Consider the following 19497-nt stretch of genomic DNA (forward strand, 5'->3'; position numbering starts at 1 on the left):
TTTGACACGTACCTTAAGAAGCTACGCATGCGCGAGAAAGTGTTTCTCGAAACAATACTGCGCATGCGTTGATAAAATTCACGCGACAAGAATTACTGAATTCCCACGAGGTCTTCGAAAGAATTAAAAGGGAACAGGTTAAAAGTGAATATAATTGTATTATAATTTTAATTAGAAAAGTGCCATGAAAGTAAAAAATAGTTTACGAAAAAATCCTTTAAGTCGACCTAAAAAGAAGGTTGACGAGACAAGCGATGAAAGCCAAGATGAACGAGACATCTCGACAAGCAAAACATCAAAGGTTTTGCTGCCTTCTGATGATAATTTCAATCATATTAAATGCAAAGCTGTGAGGTATAAAAAATGCCAACAACTAATAAAGGAGAAATTGAAGGCGAAAAAAAAGGCCAAAAAGGCGAGGATACAAGAAGGTGCTCCAAAACAAGTACCACACACCATAGAGAGCTTACGGGAGAAGGATGAGACTATGATTGTATCTAATGATCTGAATGATGAGGCGAATCAAGAACTTAAAATTGAATGTGAACATGACGAATTTGCTGCCTACTATAGACAGGATTATGAGCCCAAGGTTCTCATTACATATGCCGACAATCCAAATAGAAAGACGAGGATATTTGGCAGAGAGCTGACAAGGATAATACCAAATTCTCTCTCGCTGTACAGGAATCGTTCTGGTGTTAAGAAGATAGTAAAAAGCGCTATTGCCAGGAATTTTACAGATATAGTAATTGTTAACGAAGATCAATGCAAACCAAGTATCCTTATATAAAATTATATTAATATTTTAATACATAAAGCTTTTTTTTACAGAAATATAAGCTAATATTTATTATATGACAAACTTTATAGATAAACTGATAGGCAACTATTAGAGATATATAAGCTAATATTTATTACATGACAAACTTTGAAGATAAACTGATAGCCAACTATTAGAGATTTTAGAAATTTTTCAAAAACCTGCAAAAATGATTAACTTAATTTTTATATTTGCAAAAATTTCATAAGTTCTTTATGTGTTATATAGGATAGAAAATATCAGATATAATTTAAGTTATTTTTATTTTTGGAGAATTTTTCTTATATATTTGTTAGATGGAATGTTAGTCATTCATCTGCCAGATGGCCCTACTGCGCATTTTAAGCTCAGTAATGTCAAAATAACGACAGAATTGAAGCGTAGCCACAAGGAAATCACAGAACATAGGCCAGAAGTTATTTTAAATAACTTTACCACACGTTTAGGATTCACTATTGGTAGAATGCTGGGAGCATTGTTTCATTATCAGCCAGAATTTAAAGGAAGAAGAGCTGTGACATTTCATAATCAAAGGGATTATATATTTTTCAGACATCATAGGTAATTTTATAGCAAATATTTTTAATTTTTAGAGGATACTATAAATTTCATAATAATATTGCGTCAGGTTTATGTAATCTTGTAAGAAGTTTATTAAAATCTAAGAATTTATAATAAAAAATCTCAAATGATACTAATTTTGTATACATATGTGTAATTGTATGTGTGTGTGCAAGCATTGCTTATATTTTACTACTAATTAGAATAATTTTTCTTAAGATTTAAAAAAACTTTGTGATATTTAATGGAGATTGATATCAATGTGTTGTATTAAATTGTGTTATATAATTTAATATGAACACCATTTGCAGGTACGAATTTAATCTCAAGACGGGTAAACCGAGATTACGAGAATTGGGTCCACGATTTACTTTAAAATTGAGATCTTTACAACACGGAACGTTTGATAGTAAATACGGCGATTACGAGTGGATTATACAAGGTCGCAGACATGATATGGAGACAAGCAGAAGAAAATTCTTCTTATAAACTTTTTGTATGTTGAAATTATTGGAAAGGAAAATGTTTTGTCCAAAAAATCGATTATATGTGAAACAAATAAACTTTAATAATTTTTCTTTTTATATAAAAATATGAATATATATATACCAAAAATAACATTATGAAAATAAAATCTAATTGGTCAAAAAATCTTTAATTATATATCATTTTTTTGTTGTCTTTTGAATGATTGTACTGCTTGGCAACTCGCGTTTTAAGGCGATCGTGAAATATATTTATTATTACAATCGTAACATATATTATAGAATTTGTTTCAAAAAAGACAATGATAAAATATTTTTAAAATACTTTAATTCTAAAATATTTTTATATATTCATAATTTAGTCTAAAATATACTAAAATACATATTACATAGAGTATATTTTATTTTATTTTATTTTAATAATTCTTTAATATTTAACTTTATTTAAATTTTGCATTTACAGATATAACAAAAATTTACATTTCTTTAAAACTATATACATGGCTATATACATGGGCAAATCAAATATAAACTGGATTTTTTACAAAACATTTTATTTGATCAAAATATTTTTAGCCCTTATTTTTCTATTTTCCACTAAAATCTAAGTATTTTTGCCATCAAATTGACAATTTCTTTATCTACGTATCATAAAAAATAGTGGGACGTATTTAAAGCTAATTGCTCATGGAATAATGCGCAATCAGCTTTGAACATGTCCCATTTAAAAATGATTTTTAATTTACATTCTTTAAGGAAGTAGAATTAAGGAAGATGATTAAAGAAAAATATATCATTATAAGAAAAATTAAAATTGCAACTAATTTGATCTTTTATATCTATGCAGATATTTATATTATATATTTATATTTATATCCTAATTATCTTTGTAATTATTTTATAAAATATAAATATGATTATTCTCTCTCTCTCTCTCTCTCTCTTTCTCGTATTTATATTCTTTATAATTATAAAAAAAGTTTTGATGATATTTATATTTTTATGAGAAAATATTTTTAAAATGGAATAATTTCTTCTCAAATGGAAAAATATTAAATATATAAAATCAATGATAAGATTAATAAAAATAATTATAATGCAAAAAAAAAAACGCGTGTGAAACACAAAATGCCTCTTTCATAAAATAGATAATAGATACACAGATGAGATTGGAGACGAAAAGAGAGTGTGTTTAAAATTTTGTCTTTTTATAGTATGTATAAATGCACATTTTTATGCATAAATTCGAGCGATGCGATAGACGTTATAAATGGAACTGCATGGGATATGCAGATGACGTTATAACTTTTCGCGCTGTCAACTAACAGTGACCGCGTCCGGCGCTCGAAAGCGCTTTCCCATGTTTTAATCTATTTCATTAATTAAGGAAAATTAACGCCGACACAATTCCGGTATACAATTCCGTAACGACGGACAATCAGTTACTATTTTACCGATACCGATAGAAATATTACACACGATGAAGCATACAGATCAAATGCGCTACTATTGGCTTGCGCGCGAGACTAATAATAATTTGCATAAATAAAAATAATTATAATTTTGCATAAATTAAAAATTGATTTGATCCATGATGTTTATCAGATCTCAAAAATATAACGTGTAAATGTTTTTCAATCTTTATAATACAAAATAGCACTTGAGTCGAGTTATGAAAAAATATTGAATTTTTTTCAATCATTTTATTTTATCTTCTTATTGTTAGATTACATATTTTTGTTATTATATGTCTAATCGATTATAATTATTTCTCCCAAAAAATTTTTACTAAATATTTAAATAACTAAAATTTCTATATAAGTGTATATATATATATATATACAGTGTGTCTGATAATAATTGCACCACCCGAAATGTGCAAGTAGAGCGGATTAAACCAAGCAGGAAAGTCCTTTACCATTTTTTTGTATAACGTTTAATAAAAGAATTATTATTGAGTAAAGTTTAGCCAAACATCGCCGATCTCCGATCTTTAGCCGGGTGCACATTGGTGAGTCGCACTGTGACAGTGAACATTCACGCACACTACTAGGCGCGCGATTTGTGCCCTTGTGCGGGCACAAACGAGAAGATGCAACTGCCGAAGACGAGTCACTTCGTGCATATTCTTTTCTCGTCCGACTGAAAAAGAAAAGTCGAAATCGGATAATAGTTTTATATATTGAATCTAGTAAGATAACTCGATCATAATATTGTCAGTGATAATACTGCTAGAATAAAACAATTCATCTTCGATCAATCTTACAAGAAGAGGGTCAGATATGCCCGACACCAATTAAAGCAGCGACTTTTCTATGTATAGTCCTCAATGAGAAAAAAATTGTGTTAAAGTTACAGAGTATACACGCTTCTCACGCGTTTGTCTGAAAATTAATGTAAAAGATTTTAAATTAAAAAAACCAGAATTTAACTGTTACGCGATGTACAATAATTGAATTGGTGGCTCAGTGAAGAGTGCTCAAGTCTTGTAAATGCGGAATCGTTGATAAAAATCCCTGTATGTCTTTTTTTATGTATTTTTGAGATAATTTTTCTTTTTTTATTTTCAGCAGCATTTTAGCAATAAAAAAATATATATTACGCGTGTTTTTCATAATAACATTTAATTTTTAATATTTTGTTTCATATTTTTCGATGAAAATTTGTGCAATGATATCGAAATGCTTTCTATAGAAAAGATAAGGAAATGAACAATGTTTAATTCAAGAAATATGTTAATTAAAATAAAATAATGATTAATAATAATAATTATATAAACAACAAATTCATACAATAATTAAAAAAATGTTTTTTCTTTTACAAATAATTTTATTATTTTTCTCTTCGACAGCATTTTACAATTAGCATTAACATTAAAAAAAGAAATTTTTAGTTATTGTAAATTTATTGTTTATGTAATTATTATTATTAATTATTATTTTGTTTTAATTAATATATTTCTTAAATGAAACATTGTTTATTTATTTTTCCTTTACTGTTCCTTTACTTTTTTAAAAAACATTTTGATGTCATTGCACGAATTTTCAAAAAATATGAAACAAAATATTAAAAATTAAATGTTATTATTAAAAATAATATTACTTGCGTAATATTTATTTATTTAATGCTAAAATGTTGCTGAAAATAGAAAATGAAAAATTACACAAAAATTAAAAAAAAAAATTACATACATGGATTCTAACCAATGATCCCGCAATTACAAGCCTTGAGCGCTATGTACTGATCCACCGTTTCGATTATTGCACATTGCGAAGCAGTTAAGTTCTGATTTTTTTAATTTAAAATCTTTTACTTTAATTTTCAGACAAACGCGTGAGAAACGTGCTTTATAACTTTAATACAATTTTTTTCTCCTTGAGAACTATACATAGAAAAGTCGCCGCTTGAATTGGCGTCGGGCACATCTGGCCCTCTTCTTGTTAAAAGATTTTGTCGAAAAAAAGAAGGAAGAAGTTCTCTTTATTACATATTTGTATATTTCTACTTACTTTTATTTTTTTTTGTTTTTGTGCAACTAACACAAAAACAAATGTACGCATAAATTTAACATAAATCTTTGTGATTAGGTGAATATGCATAAAGTTGGCAACCTCACGGATGACCTTGACTATGTTATCAAGGTCATCATTCTCAGTGATCTTGATTTTGAAATAAGGCGGTCGCGATCTGTTAAAAAATTATCAAAGACGTTAAAAAATTATCATCACGTTAAAAAAAATTAAAAAAACAATTTTTTATTGTTACTCAAAGGAACTTTGCTTTGCGTAGAGTAATTTTGAAGCGTACTAGCAATAATGTAAAGACAATTAAATGTAAACAAAAAAAATTCTTAGCGGAAGTGTACTGACAATGACACAATATAAGCAAAAAAATATCAACACGCAAGTAAGATATAATGAAAAGATATACGTAATGAAAAGATAAGTAAATGCAAAAATTACTTTAAAATTGCATATTTTTGGAACCAGAAGAGAGCGTCACAAAATTCAAAATGCTTGTTACTTAAGAATATACCCTCTACAACATAATAAAAATGAAAAAATCCGTGAGGTGTAAGTTAATCCGAACATTTACCAAAAAGAAAATTTTTGATGCAACCCGAATGTTAATACGTGGATCCATTCGGAAGTTATTTAGGGTCAAAGTTCGAAAAAGCCAAAAAATTTTTCAAAAAATTCTTGCTCCAATTTAAAAAATTCTAAAAAAATGTGTTTATTTTTTTTAAGTCCTTACCATGAAAGAAATTCAGATTTGACCTGAGTAAAAAAAAAATTTGGCGTTATCTTGAACTTAAGTTTTTTGCGTACTTTTTTTAAAAAAAACACTAAAAGCGCTAAAAATTTTGTTTTTTTATGCTCTTTCTAACAATGTACTACAATATAGAGAGTTTCAATTGAAATTTTCAATTGAAATTTTTGGGTTGAGGTTCTGGGCCACTTTTTTGATAAGATAAGTCCCTAACCCCTTTAAAAGAGTAACCCATCGAAATGATCAAATACGTATTTCGTAGTTTTTCATAATTGGAGCCGTTATACTATTATGTATAAACACGACAGTGGCAATCTAAATCTTAATTTAGTTACAAAGAACAAATTTTTGATAAAAAAAATTAAAAATTAAATATTATTTAAAAATGATAGTGTATTGTCTTATTGTTACACATGAAAGACGAAATAAGTATTAAGTTTATAAAATGTTCAAAAATTTAAAAAAAAATATATAACAATAAGGCAATACATTATAATTTTTAAACAATATTTTTATTTAAAATTTTTAATTTTTAATCAAAAATTTGTCTTTTGCAAATTAAAATTTAGATTGCCACTATGGTGTCTGTACATAATGGTATATATAAATAATAATAATAATAAATAATAATAAATATAATAATAATAATAAATAATAAAAATAATAATAAATAATTATATAATAGTATACGAATGTGTATGTCTAATATTATATAAATATTAAACCATTTTTTATGATAGTTTTGCCATGTGGTAATATGTAAATCTTTTTTTGTAGAACGGACTTTCAAGAAAATCACGGTCAATAGCAAATAGTATTTTAACGTGCATTTATGGTGTTGATTTCTTTTATCTATTTTTGACTAAAAATGATATTTGCGTTTTACAGAAGACTCCGTTCGTTACAAAGAAAACGTCAGACAACGAGAAAAGAAGAAATTGGTATTTTATTCGATTTTTTGAGTGGGGTTTACCCTTCGCTATTATCAGTAACATTATGGATTTTGTTTTGGAAAATTTGTCGACGATTTTGCGACCAGGATTTTGCAACGGAGATTGTTGGTTCGCTGGTGAATGGACGTCGCTTACAGATAATTCTGTTAACATCGCATTTTAACATACTATGAAATAGTATAAAAATTCTTTAAGTTTCATACTTACAGAAAAGGGAGCGTTTGCGTTGTAATATTACGGATTTCAAAGTATTTGCATCATTGGTAGCATTTATTTATCTATCTCTACGGCATTGAAGATCGCGTGCTACGAAAAGAAAATCGTTTGACCGATTCGGAAAGCCAGAGATATAATGGCAACAAGCATTAGTTTGTATTCAGATATTTTTGCATCGGTGTGATGATTTATCTTGTTAATGATATTTTAGCCGACATATTTCTACTAATCATCATCTAAAGATCTCTGCTAACAGTATTACATAGTCGAGAGATTTGCATTCCTTTTAATAGAAAAAAGAGATAATTATTTATATAGACAACACCTTTTTGCGTGTTTATTCTTTTCTTTATGTTTTTTTACTTACATTGTTTTTAAAACAATACACGCTGCTTGAAAAAAATAGACAATACTTTTCATAAATTAAAAGTTTTATTATTTTTAAATCGCTAAAATCTGGCAAAAAATAATTGTAAAAAAAAATTAAGAAAAATATTAAAAAATTTGAAGTCTCTAAAACACGCGCTTTTGTTTGTTTTTTAGATTTTTTTATTATTTTTGTTCTGCACTTAAAAAAAAACACTATATTGCTAAAAATTACGCATTTTTGAAAAATTTCTTTATAGTTTATTAATTTTTTTATAAATATTTAAGTCAAATGTCATAAACTACAACACTGTTTATAAAAAGCTTTTTAAAAATTTTTCTACGATGTTTTTTATCCTATTTACATATTTTGTAATTAAATCTGTATTTTTCAAAAATAAGAAAGGTAAAAATTTTCTAATATTATCGATATCATTGACACTTTAAGTTTTAAAATGTTTTTTTTTTTAGTTTGCGACTTTTTCACCGAATATCGACAACATTTCTAAAAAATATAGGCTTTGTTTAAAAAAATTGTAAAAAAATTTATGAAAAAATATTTTATAGTTAAATGTCATTTATCAAATTTTATTTAAATTTCTCAAAAGAAATTTTTTTATTGAACTGTAGAGTGTCAAACATACGTAATTTTAAGAAACAGAATGTTCCTTTGAACAGTGTGTTCCTTTTTTAAAACACAGAAGATAACAAAAATTATAAAAATTACCAATAAAGTGTTAAAATTAAAACTTCAAACTTTAAAATGTTTTCAAAATTTTTTATTTACGATAATTTTTTTTATTTTCAACAATTTGAAAATAGATCAATTTTTAGAATATGAAAAATGTCCTTTATTTTTTTTAATAGTGTTTGCTGCCACTTCAATCTTATGTGTTATTTTGAAAATATCATTCATTTTTGAAATGTGGCAAATAGTGAGAATAAAATTGATGAATGCATTTATTTCATAAAGGAAATAATATCTTTCAAAAATTTCTTAAAAAATTTACAGTTATTTTTTTCTTCTTTCCTAAGATTTGAATTTATTCCATTATTTTTTAAAAATAACTTGATTAATAATATTTATAATATATATATATATATATATATATATATATATATATATATATATATATATATACAGGGTGTCCTAGACCACTCGTACACCCCTTTTCTTTCAAAAACTAAGCATTTTAGAGAAAAACGTTTTGAACAAAAATTGTTGGTTTTGAGGGGAACATAAGATGGTGTCATTGGTTTGACCTTGGATGGCATCGTTAAGGTCAAGTCAAGGACACCTTTAATTTCTTAAATGGAATTCCCTATTTCTTATTGCATATTCTTATAGCTTATGTCGGGAGCTTTCTAAAATACTATAATAAAATATTTTTTCATTATGAATTTTTTTAGTTATTTTGTATCTTAATCTGACATATTTTAGTATAAAATATAAAATATCTCGGAAATTATTTAGTGTTTAATAATTGTGTCGTAATACTTTTATGTACAGAATAATAAGATGAATCAAATGGTGTAAAAAAAAAATAAATAATTGTTATAAAAAAATATATTGCAAATAATTGCATACTTTTTTTAAAAAACAATTATTTTCTGTATTATTTGTATATTATTATTATTGTCATCTGAAGATATATAGGATTATTTCATATATATTTGGTAGCTATTTCTGCATCTTCATCGTATTTGTATATGGAAAAAAAAGATTAAGCGAATGTTATTGAAGCGATTCGATTGTGATTTTTTTTCTAAAAATCGTCGCGCAACAAATGCATCGTCGAGTACTTCGACGCGTATCATTTCGTTATGATAGATGCCTATGCAGAAAGAGATGAAATCTTGCAAAAAAAGAAGATGTCAGGAGAAAAATTCGTCCGATGAGGCTAAACTCTAATGTTGCAATGTGCAAAAAAAATTTTAAAAGTTTTACTGCCGAATCGAATGACACAACGCTTCATTAGCAATTAATTATAATGTCATAATTTTCGAATCAAGAATTAATTATGTAGTGTTAAATATTGATTTTTTTGTTTTAATCTATAATTTCAGATTGTTTATAAATAGTCACGTTTTAGTTTGATTTTCTCTTATGCTGTTATATATCGTACATAAATTAATTATTATAAAAAAGATAGTAAATTCTTTACATATTACATACAATTGTTGCACATAAAATACTAAATTAGCTAAGAATATAATTTCGTATTCATTATTAAATATTATGATGATTGAAGCATGAATATTTTTGCACAATATGCATAGAATAAAAATTATAAAAGTGTACTTAATTCTTAACAAATTTAAATTTTAAACATTAAAAAAAAAGTTCTAGAAATATTTTGTCTGATACTGCGTAATTATTATTATGTGTAATGATTATTAGCGTTATGTATACATCATACCTTAATATATCTAATAATTAATAATAAAGTATATAATATATATTAAATAATAATAAAATAAGCAAAATAGCTGTCAAGACATTTAAATTATTTATGATACAAATAAATTACTATGCAAGTAATATTTATTTCATACTATTATTCTTCATATTTTGTAAAATGCATTTGTATAAAATTGTTTGCAATTTCAAATTTCTTATTCATCAGTATCTTTGTTCTTCACATGTTTACTTGCACTTTTTTTCTCAGCGTAAAATAAAGATACTAAACAGAGAACTGAGATTATTTTTATTTAAATCATCATCGCTATTTTCGATGTTCTTTAAAAATTAATTGTTAATAATTTATGCGTTAATGTGAGATACGGACAATTACAAACCGGATTTTGTGTTTCTAACATTTACTATTAACTATTAACAAACTTATTATCAGCTATAAAGTTATGATTAAAGAATAAAGAAGATTTTTCTTGCTTTTGTATTTAATTAATTATTTTTTGAGGTAAATTCTTCAAATCATATATTTTATATAAATATAAAATTTTCATTATTTGCCTCTTTTCTAATCGCATAAAGCTATCTTTAGATACTTTAATATTGTCATGCAATGATACTTTATTCTTTATTGAATATTAATGTTCTAAACGGCTAAACATTCTTCTTTATGGAATATCGTTGAATTAATCCATCTATCACGTATGAAAATTAGCTAATAAAATCTTTTCTTTGAATCTTTTATACACAATTCCACGGCAGTTAAATTGCTTCTTTAACATTATAAATAACTCGTTATTTATAGTAATTTCATCACAATACTCACGTCAGTACGTATGCTGCTCATGCTCTCTTCTCGCAACTTATTCGCAAACAGTGATTTCATTTTTTATTAATATCTTTGCTGATGTCGCTATTATGTTCAAATTAATAAATAAACAATACCATAAATAACTCTGCTTTCGCAATTTAAATAAAAAAAAAAGTTTTGTAAGAATGTAATCTTATAATCTTATAATGTTATAATATAATTAAAAGAAAAGAAAAGCCGTTTTTTCCCAAATAATTTAAGGATGTTCTGGATGTACAATAGTAGCAAAATATTGTCAAAATTAAAAAGAAAACAGGTTTCTTACGTTTATACTGTTTGAAAAATTAAAAAAATAAATTTGGATTATGAAAAAAATTAAAGTATCACAAAATAATATGGATTTTGATGTCTTCGTAAAAGAAAATAGTTGTAATTAATATTTTTCCTAATTTATGACAAAAACTTTTGATCTTGAATATCCTCTGAAATCAATTGCAAAAAACAATGAAAAACGAATAATTTGCAGAAAGAGAAAAAGAGACAGATAATATTTTTCTACAATTTTTAATAAATAACTTTTAAACGAATTAGTGGATCTAAATCAAGTTTTGCATAAATATTTATTAGAATTTCCTTAATATATATGAAAATTTTTATTTCATTGGTAATAATTTTTTTTGTCAAATTTGTCAATAAGTGCTACAATAGACGATTTTCCATAAGAATCAATAGTAACTTCAAATTTAAATAACTTTCAAACCGTTAAGAGAATTGTACTTAGTTTTTGCACAAATATTCAGAAGAAATAGTAGAACAATCTATAAAATTTTAATGCTTTTGTTAATATTTCGATATATGTCACATACATCCTTAATACGTCAAAAAGTTGATAATGGCAAAAAATATCGCATTTTGGTTTTGTGCTCGTCGCTTTGTCTTTCAAACATCAGCTAAACTCTACGAGTAACAAAAAAAATATATAACAATTTAGCAATACGATAGCAGTTGACGAGAATTCTTTGACAAACTATAGCGGCGATACGAAAATATTGCGATATGATTTATACGAAAAGAAGAATGATTTGATGCAATATGGACTCGAACTGCATTCCATAAAAAAAAATACATGAAAATAATAGTCATATATTGAGAGAGAATTTCGCAAACTCAACAAAAGTCAACGGTAAGAAAAATTTCTTTTTTTTATGTTTTGTATTATTAGATATATGTTTTTTTTTAATATCGAAAAATAAATAAATTTTATAAACATGTATACATAACATAAATTTTTATTTAATTAGCACAATTTTATCATTATTTTTGTAAGAAATTAAAATAGCTATTTTATACAACTGTTTTTGGTTAATATATTTGTACAATTTTTCATTTTCAGTTGGCGCAATTTTTTGATATTATTTTTGTGAGATTCTGTAGATACATATAACAATTTTTCACACTGACACGTGTACTTGGCGCCTTTTTTTCCTTTTTAAATGTAAGTTTTTAGAGCTTATGTCATTCTCTTCTAGCAATATTGAATTGCTCGAAACTCGCTCGATCGTTCGAATGCGACAAAGAGCAAAATGAAAAAAAGAGAAAACAGGAGAGAGAAAGAAAGATAGGAAAGGGAAAAGAGTGATGAACATCATATATGAACACACATTATCAGCTTATCGTCATCAAAAACATGGTCAGCCTTTCAAAATATTTCTTTCAATGTTTCCATAATCATATTTTCCAACAAAATTTATTTGTCACAAATGTATTAATTAACAATGCACGATGCACTCAAGTGTAGTATTTGTTCAGTTTTACTAACCTAATATAACCTAATTACTAACCTAAATATAACCTAATTTTGCTCAATATGACATCGATTAGAATATAAGAGATCACTTCTCTTCCTTGCATTATTCCGCGACACTCTTATAATTCTTTTTGCTTCTTCATAGAGGAAGCTTTGTTTTTGTGAAAAAATTTTTTTTTCTAATTTTGATGCCAATGTGTTTAGAATGTTCTAAAAGGTCGAATAAAACATATTTTTACAAAATGTCGAGTATGTGTGTATGTATGTTTGTATGTGCATCAAAGGACGTGGTTGGATTATCTGCCGTTAAATTTTAAGATAATGAGCTAAAATTTTTTATATGAATAAAGTATCATTCAAGATTGATTGGTATTATACTTGGCTAGGATCGATAAAGGGATTATTTTTTATAAAATATTAAATTCTTCAAAAAAAGGTGTTATTGTTGTAACTTCCGAAAATTTTGAGATATTTGTCTAAATTTTTTTATATAAATAGAATATCATTAAAGGATGGTTGGTATTGAATTTGATGAGAATTGGTAAAAGGGTTTATTTTTTATGAAATTTTGAATTTCTCAATAAATGTATGTGCATGCTGTAACTTCCACAAATTTTGAGATATCAGGCTAAATATTTTTACATTAATAGACTAGTATTAAAGAATGATTGGTATTGATTTTAATGAGAATTGATGACAGAGTTCATTTTTTATAAAATTTTGACTTTTTCTAAAAAAAAAGATGTAGTTGCTCTAACTTCATCAAATTTTGAGATATCGGGCTAAATATTTTTACATTAATAGAGTTAAAGCGTTAAAGAGTTAATGGTTGGTGTTAAATTTGATTAAAATTATTGAAACGGTTCATTTTTTATGAAATATTAAATTTTTCAATAAATGTTTGTTTACCATCTAATTTCTACAAATTTTTTAAATATTAGATTAAATTATTTTACATTGTTTTTTAAAAACGACAGATTGCATCTTGTTGGAAAATTATTTTAGAGTCTCGGAAACTGATATCATCCCGATTTGTAATTACGATTACTGATATTATAAAAAAAAGGAAATAAAATTATGAGGAAGCCATGTGCAAGTTTTTAATTTGCACAATTTTTTACTTAAAGATGTGACATATATCGAAATACTAAAAGCATTAAAATTTCATAGATTGTTCTACTATTTCTTCTGAATATTTCTGCAAAAATTAAGTACAATTCTCTTAACGGTTTAAAAGTTATTTAAATTTGAAGTTACTATTGATTCTTATGGAAAATCGCCTATTGTAGCACTTATTCACAAATTTGACAAAGAAAAAATATTACCAATGAAATAAAAATTTTCATATATATTAAGGAAATTCTAATAAATATTTGTGCAAAACTTGATTTAGATCCACTAATTCGTTTAAAAGTTATTTATTAAAAATTGTAGAAAAATATTATTTGTCTCTTTTTCTCTTTCTGCAAATTATTTGTTTTTCATTGTTTCTTGCAGTTAATTTCAGAGGATATTCAGGATCAAAAGTTTTTGCCATAAATTAGGAAAAATATTAATTACAATTATTTTCTTTTCGAAGACATCAAAATCCATATTATTTTGTGATACTTAAATCTTTTTCATAATCCAAATTTATTTTTTTAATTTTTCAAACAGTATAAACGTAAGAAACCTGTTTTCTTTTTAATTTTGACAATATTTTGCTACTATTGTACATCCAGAACATCCTTAAATTATTTGGGAAAAAACGGCTTTTCTTTTCTTTTAATTATATTATAAGATTATATTCTTACAAAACTTTTTTTTTTATTTAAATTGCGAAAGCAGAGTTATTTATGATATCGTTTATTTATTAATTTGAACATAATAGCGACATCAGCAAAGATATTAATAAAAAATGAAATCACTGTTTGCGAATAAGTTGCGAGAAGAGAGCATGAGCAGCATATGTACTGACGTGAGTATTGTGATGAAATTACTATAAATAACGAGTTATTTATAATGTTAAAGAACTATGTATGACATGGCGCGATACACTACCGTGTTTCTCGATATGTTCTTCGCATATCCGAAGCGCTTTTATCATTTAAGACCGGATGATTATATCTGGCACGAATTATGTGAACTTTTTACAATCAGCAACGATCTTTATGTAACTTAAGCGATTCATTCATGAGGTTCCAGGCGTGAACGGGTTTTACCGTGATGGTGCATGAATATTTAGTAAAAGCGCCAATGGGCGTGCATTGTAAGTGCAAATTTCAACTTTGCGTTCATCGTCTGTGATTGAAATCCAGTTTCTTCCCTTCACAGGATCAGACTGGCTGGACGTTCGCGATGTGAAGGCTCATATATTTCAGTTCCTTCATCGTAAAAATATCATATGTCAGACAAATTGCGAGGATCATTCGCGCAGAATAAGTATAAATCAAAGTTTTTTTCCACTTTCCTCTTTTTATCTTCTTTTTTGTTTATATAGAACATAAATGTTGTTTATGATTATGAACAATATAACTCGCTGTTATTATTATATGTGTGACTTATTTAATTATAATTATATATTTAATTATAATTTTATTATCTCACATTAGTCATACGAGATATCCATGAAGTGTCATTTATCTTAAATGCTAATTTGCATATAACAGTCTTGACGTATATTATCTTGGAATAATATTATATCTAACAAGATTTGTCGCATTATATATAGAGTGAGAATAATCGGCAAACTACTTAAAACGATTCCACGTGCAAATCTCCAGCAGATTTTAATAATAGAACGTTACATCGAGAGAGATCAATGTGGAATTAATATTCGGTAACGCGGTAGAGATCCCCGTATGAGATATGAAGCGTTTATTTTAAAAACAGTGCAAATCTTCTTTTCTAAAGCAATATGAATTTATTAATAAAAAATTGATAACAGGAAATGGAAGAGAAGGACGCTTATCGATTTTCATTAAACTTTTGATATTGAAAATTTATAGCTATTCAATATGATTGTGTATACATATCTTGTGCTAATAAAATTTTCTCTTTCTTCAATTAATTAATTGATTGAACAGATTATTGAGCTACGCATTATAATAAATTAATGCATTATTCGCATCGTAAAATTAATCGTACCAATAATTACGAGAGGCAACTACACTATTGATATTTTATTAGGAAGTAACGACGAGAGAGAGAGAGAGAGAGAGAGAGAGAGAAATTTGCATCCCTCCTTCTTCTTCGTCTCCTCTTCGACCTCTCTCTCCCCCTCCTCCCCCTCCTCCCCCATGCAGACGGTGGGCACGCAAACTGGGACACGTGCACAAATAAATATATAATCCCTCTGATATTTTCATAGACAATCGATCGGCATTCTGGAATTAGACTCATCATCGCCGATGGAGCGAATCGCAAACGAGAACGATAGAGAGAGAGAGAGAGAGAGAGAGAGAGAGAGAGAGAGAGAGAGAGAGAGAGAGAGAGAGAGAGAGAGAGAGAGAGAGAGAGAGAGAGACAGAGAAAGCTAGGAAAGGTGGAAATTCTATCTCATAGCGACGAAGAGTCTACGTCTTCTTCGCCTCTCTCAGGTCATTTCGGGTCGAAAGTTCGCCAGGGCACGGCCCCCCCCTATACATAGAAGCAACCAGGCTGCCGCCTCTGCTCGCTCTTTCTCTTTCGCTCCTTCCGTCCCCCCCCCCCTCTCCCTCGCCGGCCCCACGATCCCCTGCCGTCCCGCCATTCCTCCCCAAACCCTCGCCCCTCCGCGTCGCGTGGCATCCCGCGAGCTGACAGGTGAAGCCGGGCACCTGAAATATTCATCGGACGCTGGGCTGAACGAAGCGCGACCGAACGTCAATCTGTCAACCTGCTCTTCTCCGACCCTCGCTACGTATCCGCGTATGTATCATCCTGCACTCGAGACGCGCATGCCGATGTTAGTGTGTGCGTGCGTGCGTGTGTGTGTGTGTGTTTCGCGAGTACATTCGATTATTCGCGCGACGCACATACGACGCACACGGATGCACAGACAGCGACTTCCTCGCCGCTGGTTAGATTAGCAATTATATGGAGAAAGATGAGATCGATTCGGCGACGAATGCAGTTTTCACGTACGCGAACGCCAATTGAAAACGATGAGAAGTATTATTGTTATTTTTTTTTCTTTCGCGCGAGAGTATATGTTACAAATAATGCTGTCTAATAAAAAAATATGAACGTCATTTTTCAATATAAATAGTCACCTTTCTCTCTTTTCTTGTCTCTTCTCTAATTTCTATAATTTATTAAAATCTGTTGAAATTAAAAAATATATATATATATATATATATATATATATATATATATATAAATTAGAAAATAAAAATAAACCTCTTTTTCCCCCCTTTTAGTATACTATTACGATATTATTTTATAATATAATTTTATTAAATATATTTTTTACTGTATTTTCAGGAAATATTTAATGAAATTTGGGTCTGAAGGTTGGTTGACTTCCATCGATTTTTTTATTTGAATTGTTAAAAATTTTTCCGGCTAAAGTTGTAATTGGAAACACACACACACACACACACACACACTCACACACAGTTATTTTTTTGTTTTAAAAAAGCGTATAAGAAGTAATTCGATAAAGCGTATTTTCCGATTCAATTTGCCGGGATTTTGATTAAAACAAAGAATAGAACAATAAAGTTGACAGTTGAAGATATTACAATAAAATTTAGGGAGTCGCATCTGCGCAAATTATGCATGTCTACTTAATAAAATAAACTCTATTATTCTCTTATATTTAGAACGTCCTATAAATGTCATTAAATGTCATATAAACGTGACAGTTATTTTACTATTCAATCTTTTCGCGATAATACTTGTAATTATTATAATTAATTATTTCAAAAATAGAGAAAGAGAGAAAATTTCCATGCACCTACGAGCGCATCGTGCACATGTACGTGCGCACGTGTCGACGCACGTGTGAGGATCTAGTTTGTCGCTTTCCCGCGGTTTCCGACCGCGCTCAGCCGGAGGTAGGCTAAAAGAGACCGGCGAATTAAGCCGACACTTTGAGGGGCTTTTAAAATTTAAATAATGCATTGTGTTTTGCCGGAACCATTGTCCGCCTTCCGCCGCGAGCTGCTCGTTACTGGCTGTCAACCCTCGTTGCGCCGACTTTTTGGCAGTTCTCGACAAAACACTATCGCTGCCGACATCGAGGCGCATCGGAGATTGTGCGATTCTCGCCAGAGAAAACGAGAGATGCGAGCGGAAGAAACTTTCCGCGGAGCATCTGACTCGCCTCTGACGTGAGCTGATGCATCCTTCAGAATTAAGCCATTGCGATTTCCGACATCGAGATAAATTCGATATAGTGTTTTATGATGTTAAACTTTACTCTTTTAAATGTGTTTTTTTTTTTATGTAAAATAATATATATTGTAAGATTGTATATTATAATATATATATATATATATATATATATATATATATATATATATATATTTATTTATTTTATTTTCTAATTTATATATATTTTTTTAAATTTTAACAGATTTTAATAAATTATAGAAATTAGAGAAGAGACAAGAAAGGAGAGAAAGGTGACTATTTATATTGAAAATAACGTTCATATTTTTTTATGATTTTTTTATGACTTTTAAAATTTCGATATGTATTATAATTTATTATAATGTATTATTCTACATAAATTTATTTTTATGATTATAACCCCCTTTTCCTCTCTTTTAGTATACTATTACGATATTATTTTATAATATAATTTTATTAAATATATTTTTTTATTCTTTTGAACATGTAAGCGTAAGAAATAATCTAATTTATATATATTTTTAAGCGTTAATAAAGTAAGAAATTATAGAAATTAGAGAAAGAAAAGAGAAAGAAGAGAGAGAGAGAGAGAGAGAGAGAGAGAGAGAGAGAGAGAGAAAGGGTAATTATTTATATCGAAAATAATGTATGTAAATTATAACATGTAATTTTACTAATAATCTTGTTTTGAATATTGAAACATTTTGTGTCATATTTTTGTTTTATTTGAAAATAATATTGAGAATTTAATATGAAAAGCGAATGAAATAAAAATAAATGTATTTCCTGTTGCAGAGGGGAATATTTCTATATTTATATTTACGTTATTCGTATAATCGTAATTTTAAGAGAAATTTATTAAAATAAATTTTTTTTTAATGAATTTTATTGATACTACATATAAATGTAAAGATAAGCGATACAAGCTTGGACTTATCAAGTAAATTTTTGTTTATTTTGTAAGCAATTGATATATTTTGTAAGATAATGATTCAAGATTTTGTAAGATAACGATATAGTTGGTGTTTAAATACTGTGTATTATAATATTCGTTAAATTTTAAAAATAAGTAAAGAAATAATTTAAAAAATTACTTTTTAAACAAGTAATTTGAAAAACTTACAAAATTATAATAAAAAATTATGATAGTGAATTAAAAATATTATTAAAAACAATTATTATAAATATGAAAGTTGGCCAATATTATATATAATCTCTTCTAGTATTACAATATTAAGATAAAAATTCTAATTAAGCTTTATAAAAGTTTGCTTACTTTTTGTATTTATTTTAAATATGTGTATTGCGCATACATACTTTATATAATATTTTGATTTAAGTTACATTTTATATTTATTAGCAAAGAGCGAAAAATATGGATTTATAAATCCATTGAAATATCTACTTCTCTAGAATAATGTTTTATAATTTCAAAAGTTAACATGCATTGAAACAATATTAGTGTAGTTTCCGATCC

General features: G+C 27.3%; 2 protein-coding genes across 2 annotated transcripts in view; both read left to right on the forward strand.

The window, feature by feature from the left end:
• The window catches only part of LOC126851779 (cytochrome P450 4C1-like), a 421874-nt gene that overhangs the window by 305340 nt on the left and 97037 nt on the right, over positions 1-19497 (forward strand). The window lies entirely within an intron of this gene.
• On the forward strand, positions 73-2215 carry LOC126851788 (probable ribosome production factor 1). Its single transcript, XM_050596116.1, has 3 exons — positions 73-779; positions 1120-1384; positions 1696-2215. The coding sequence occupies exons 1-3, from the start codon at positions 185-187 to the stop codon at positions 1871-1873; spliced, it is 1038 nt and encodes a 345-aa protein (XP_050452073.1). The 5' UTR covers positions 73-184; the 3' UTR covers positions 1874-2215.

This window comes from Cataglyphis hispanica, chromosome 8, assembly GCF_021464435.1.
Source record: "Cataglyphis hispanica isolate Lineage 1 chromosome 8, ULB_Chis1_1.0, whole genome shotgun sequence".
NCBI classification, from domain to species: Eukaryota; Metazoa; Arthropoda; class Insecta; order Hymenoptera; family Formicidae; genus Cataglyphis; species Cataglyphis hispanica.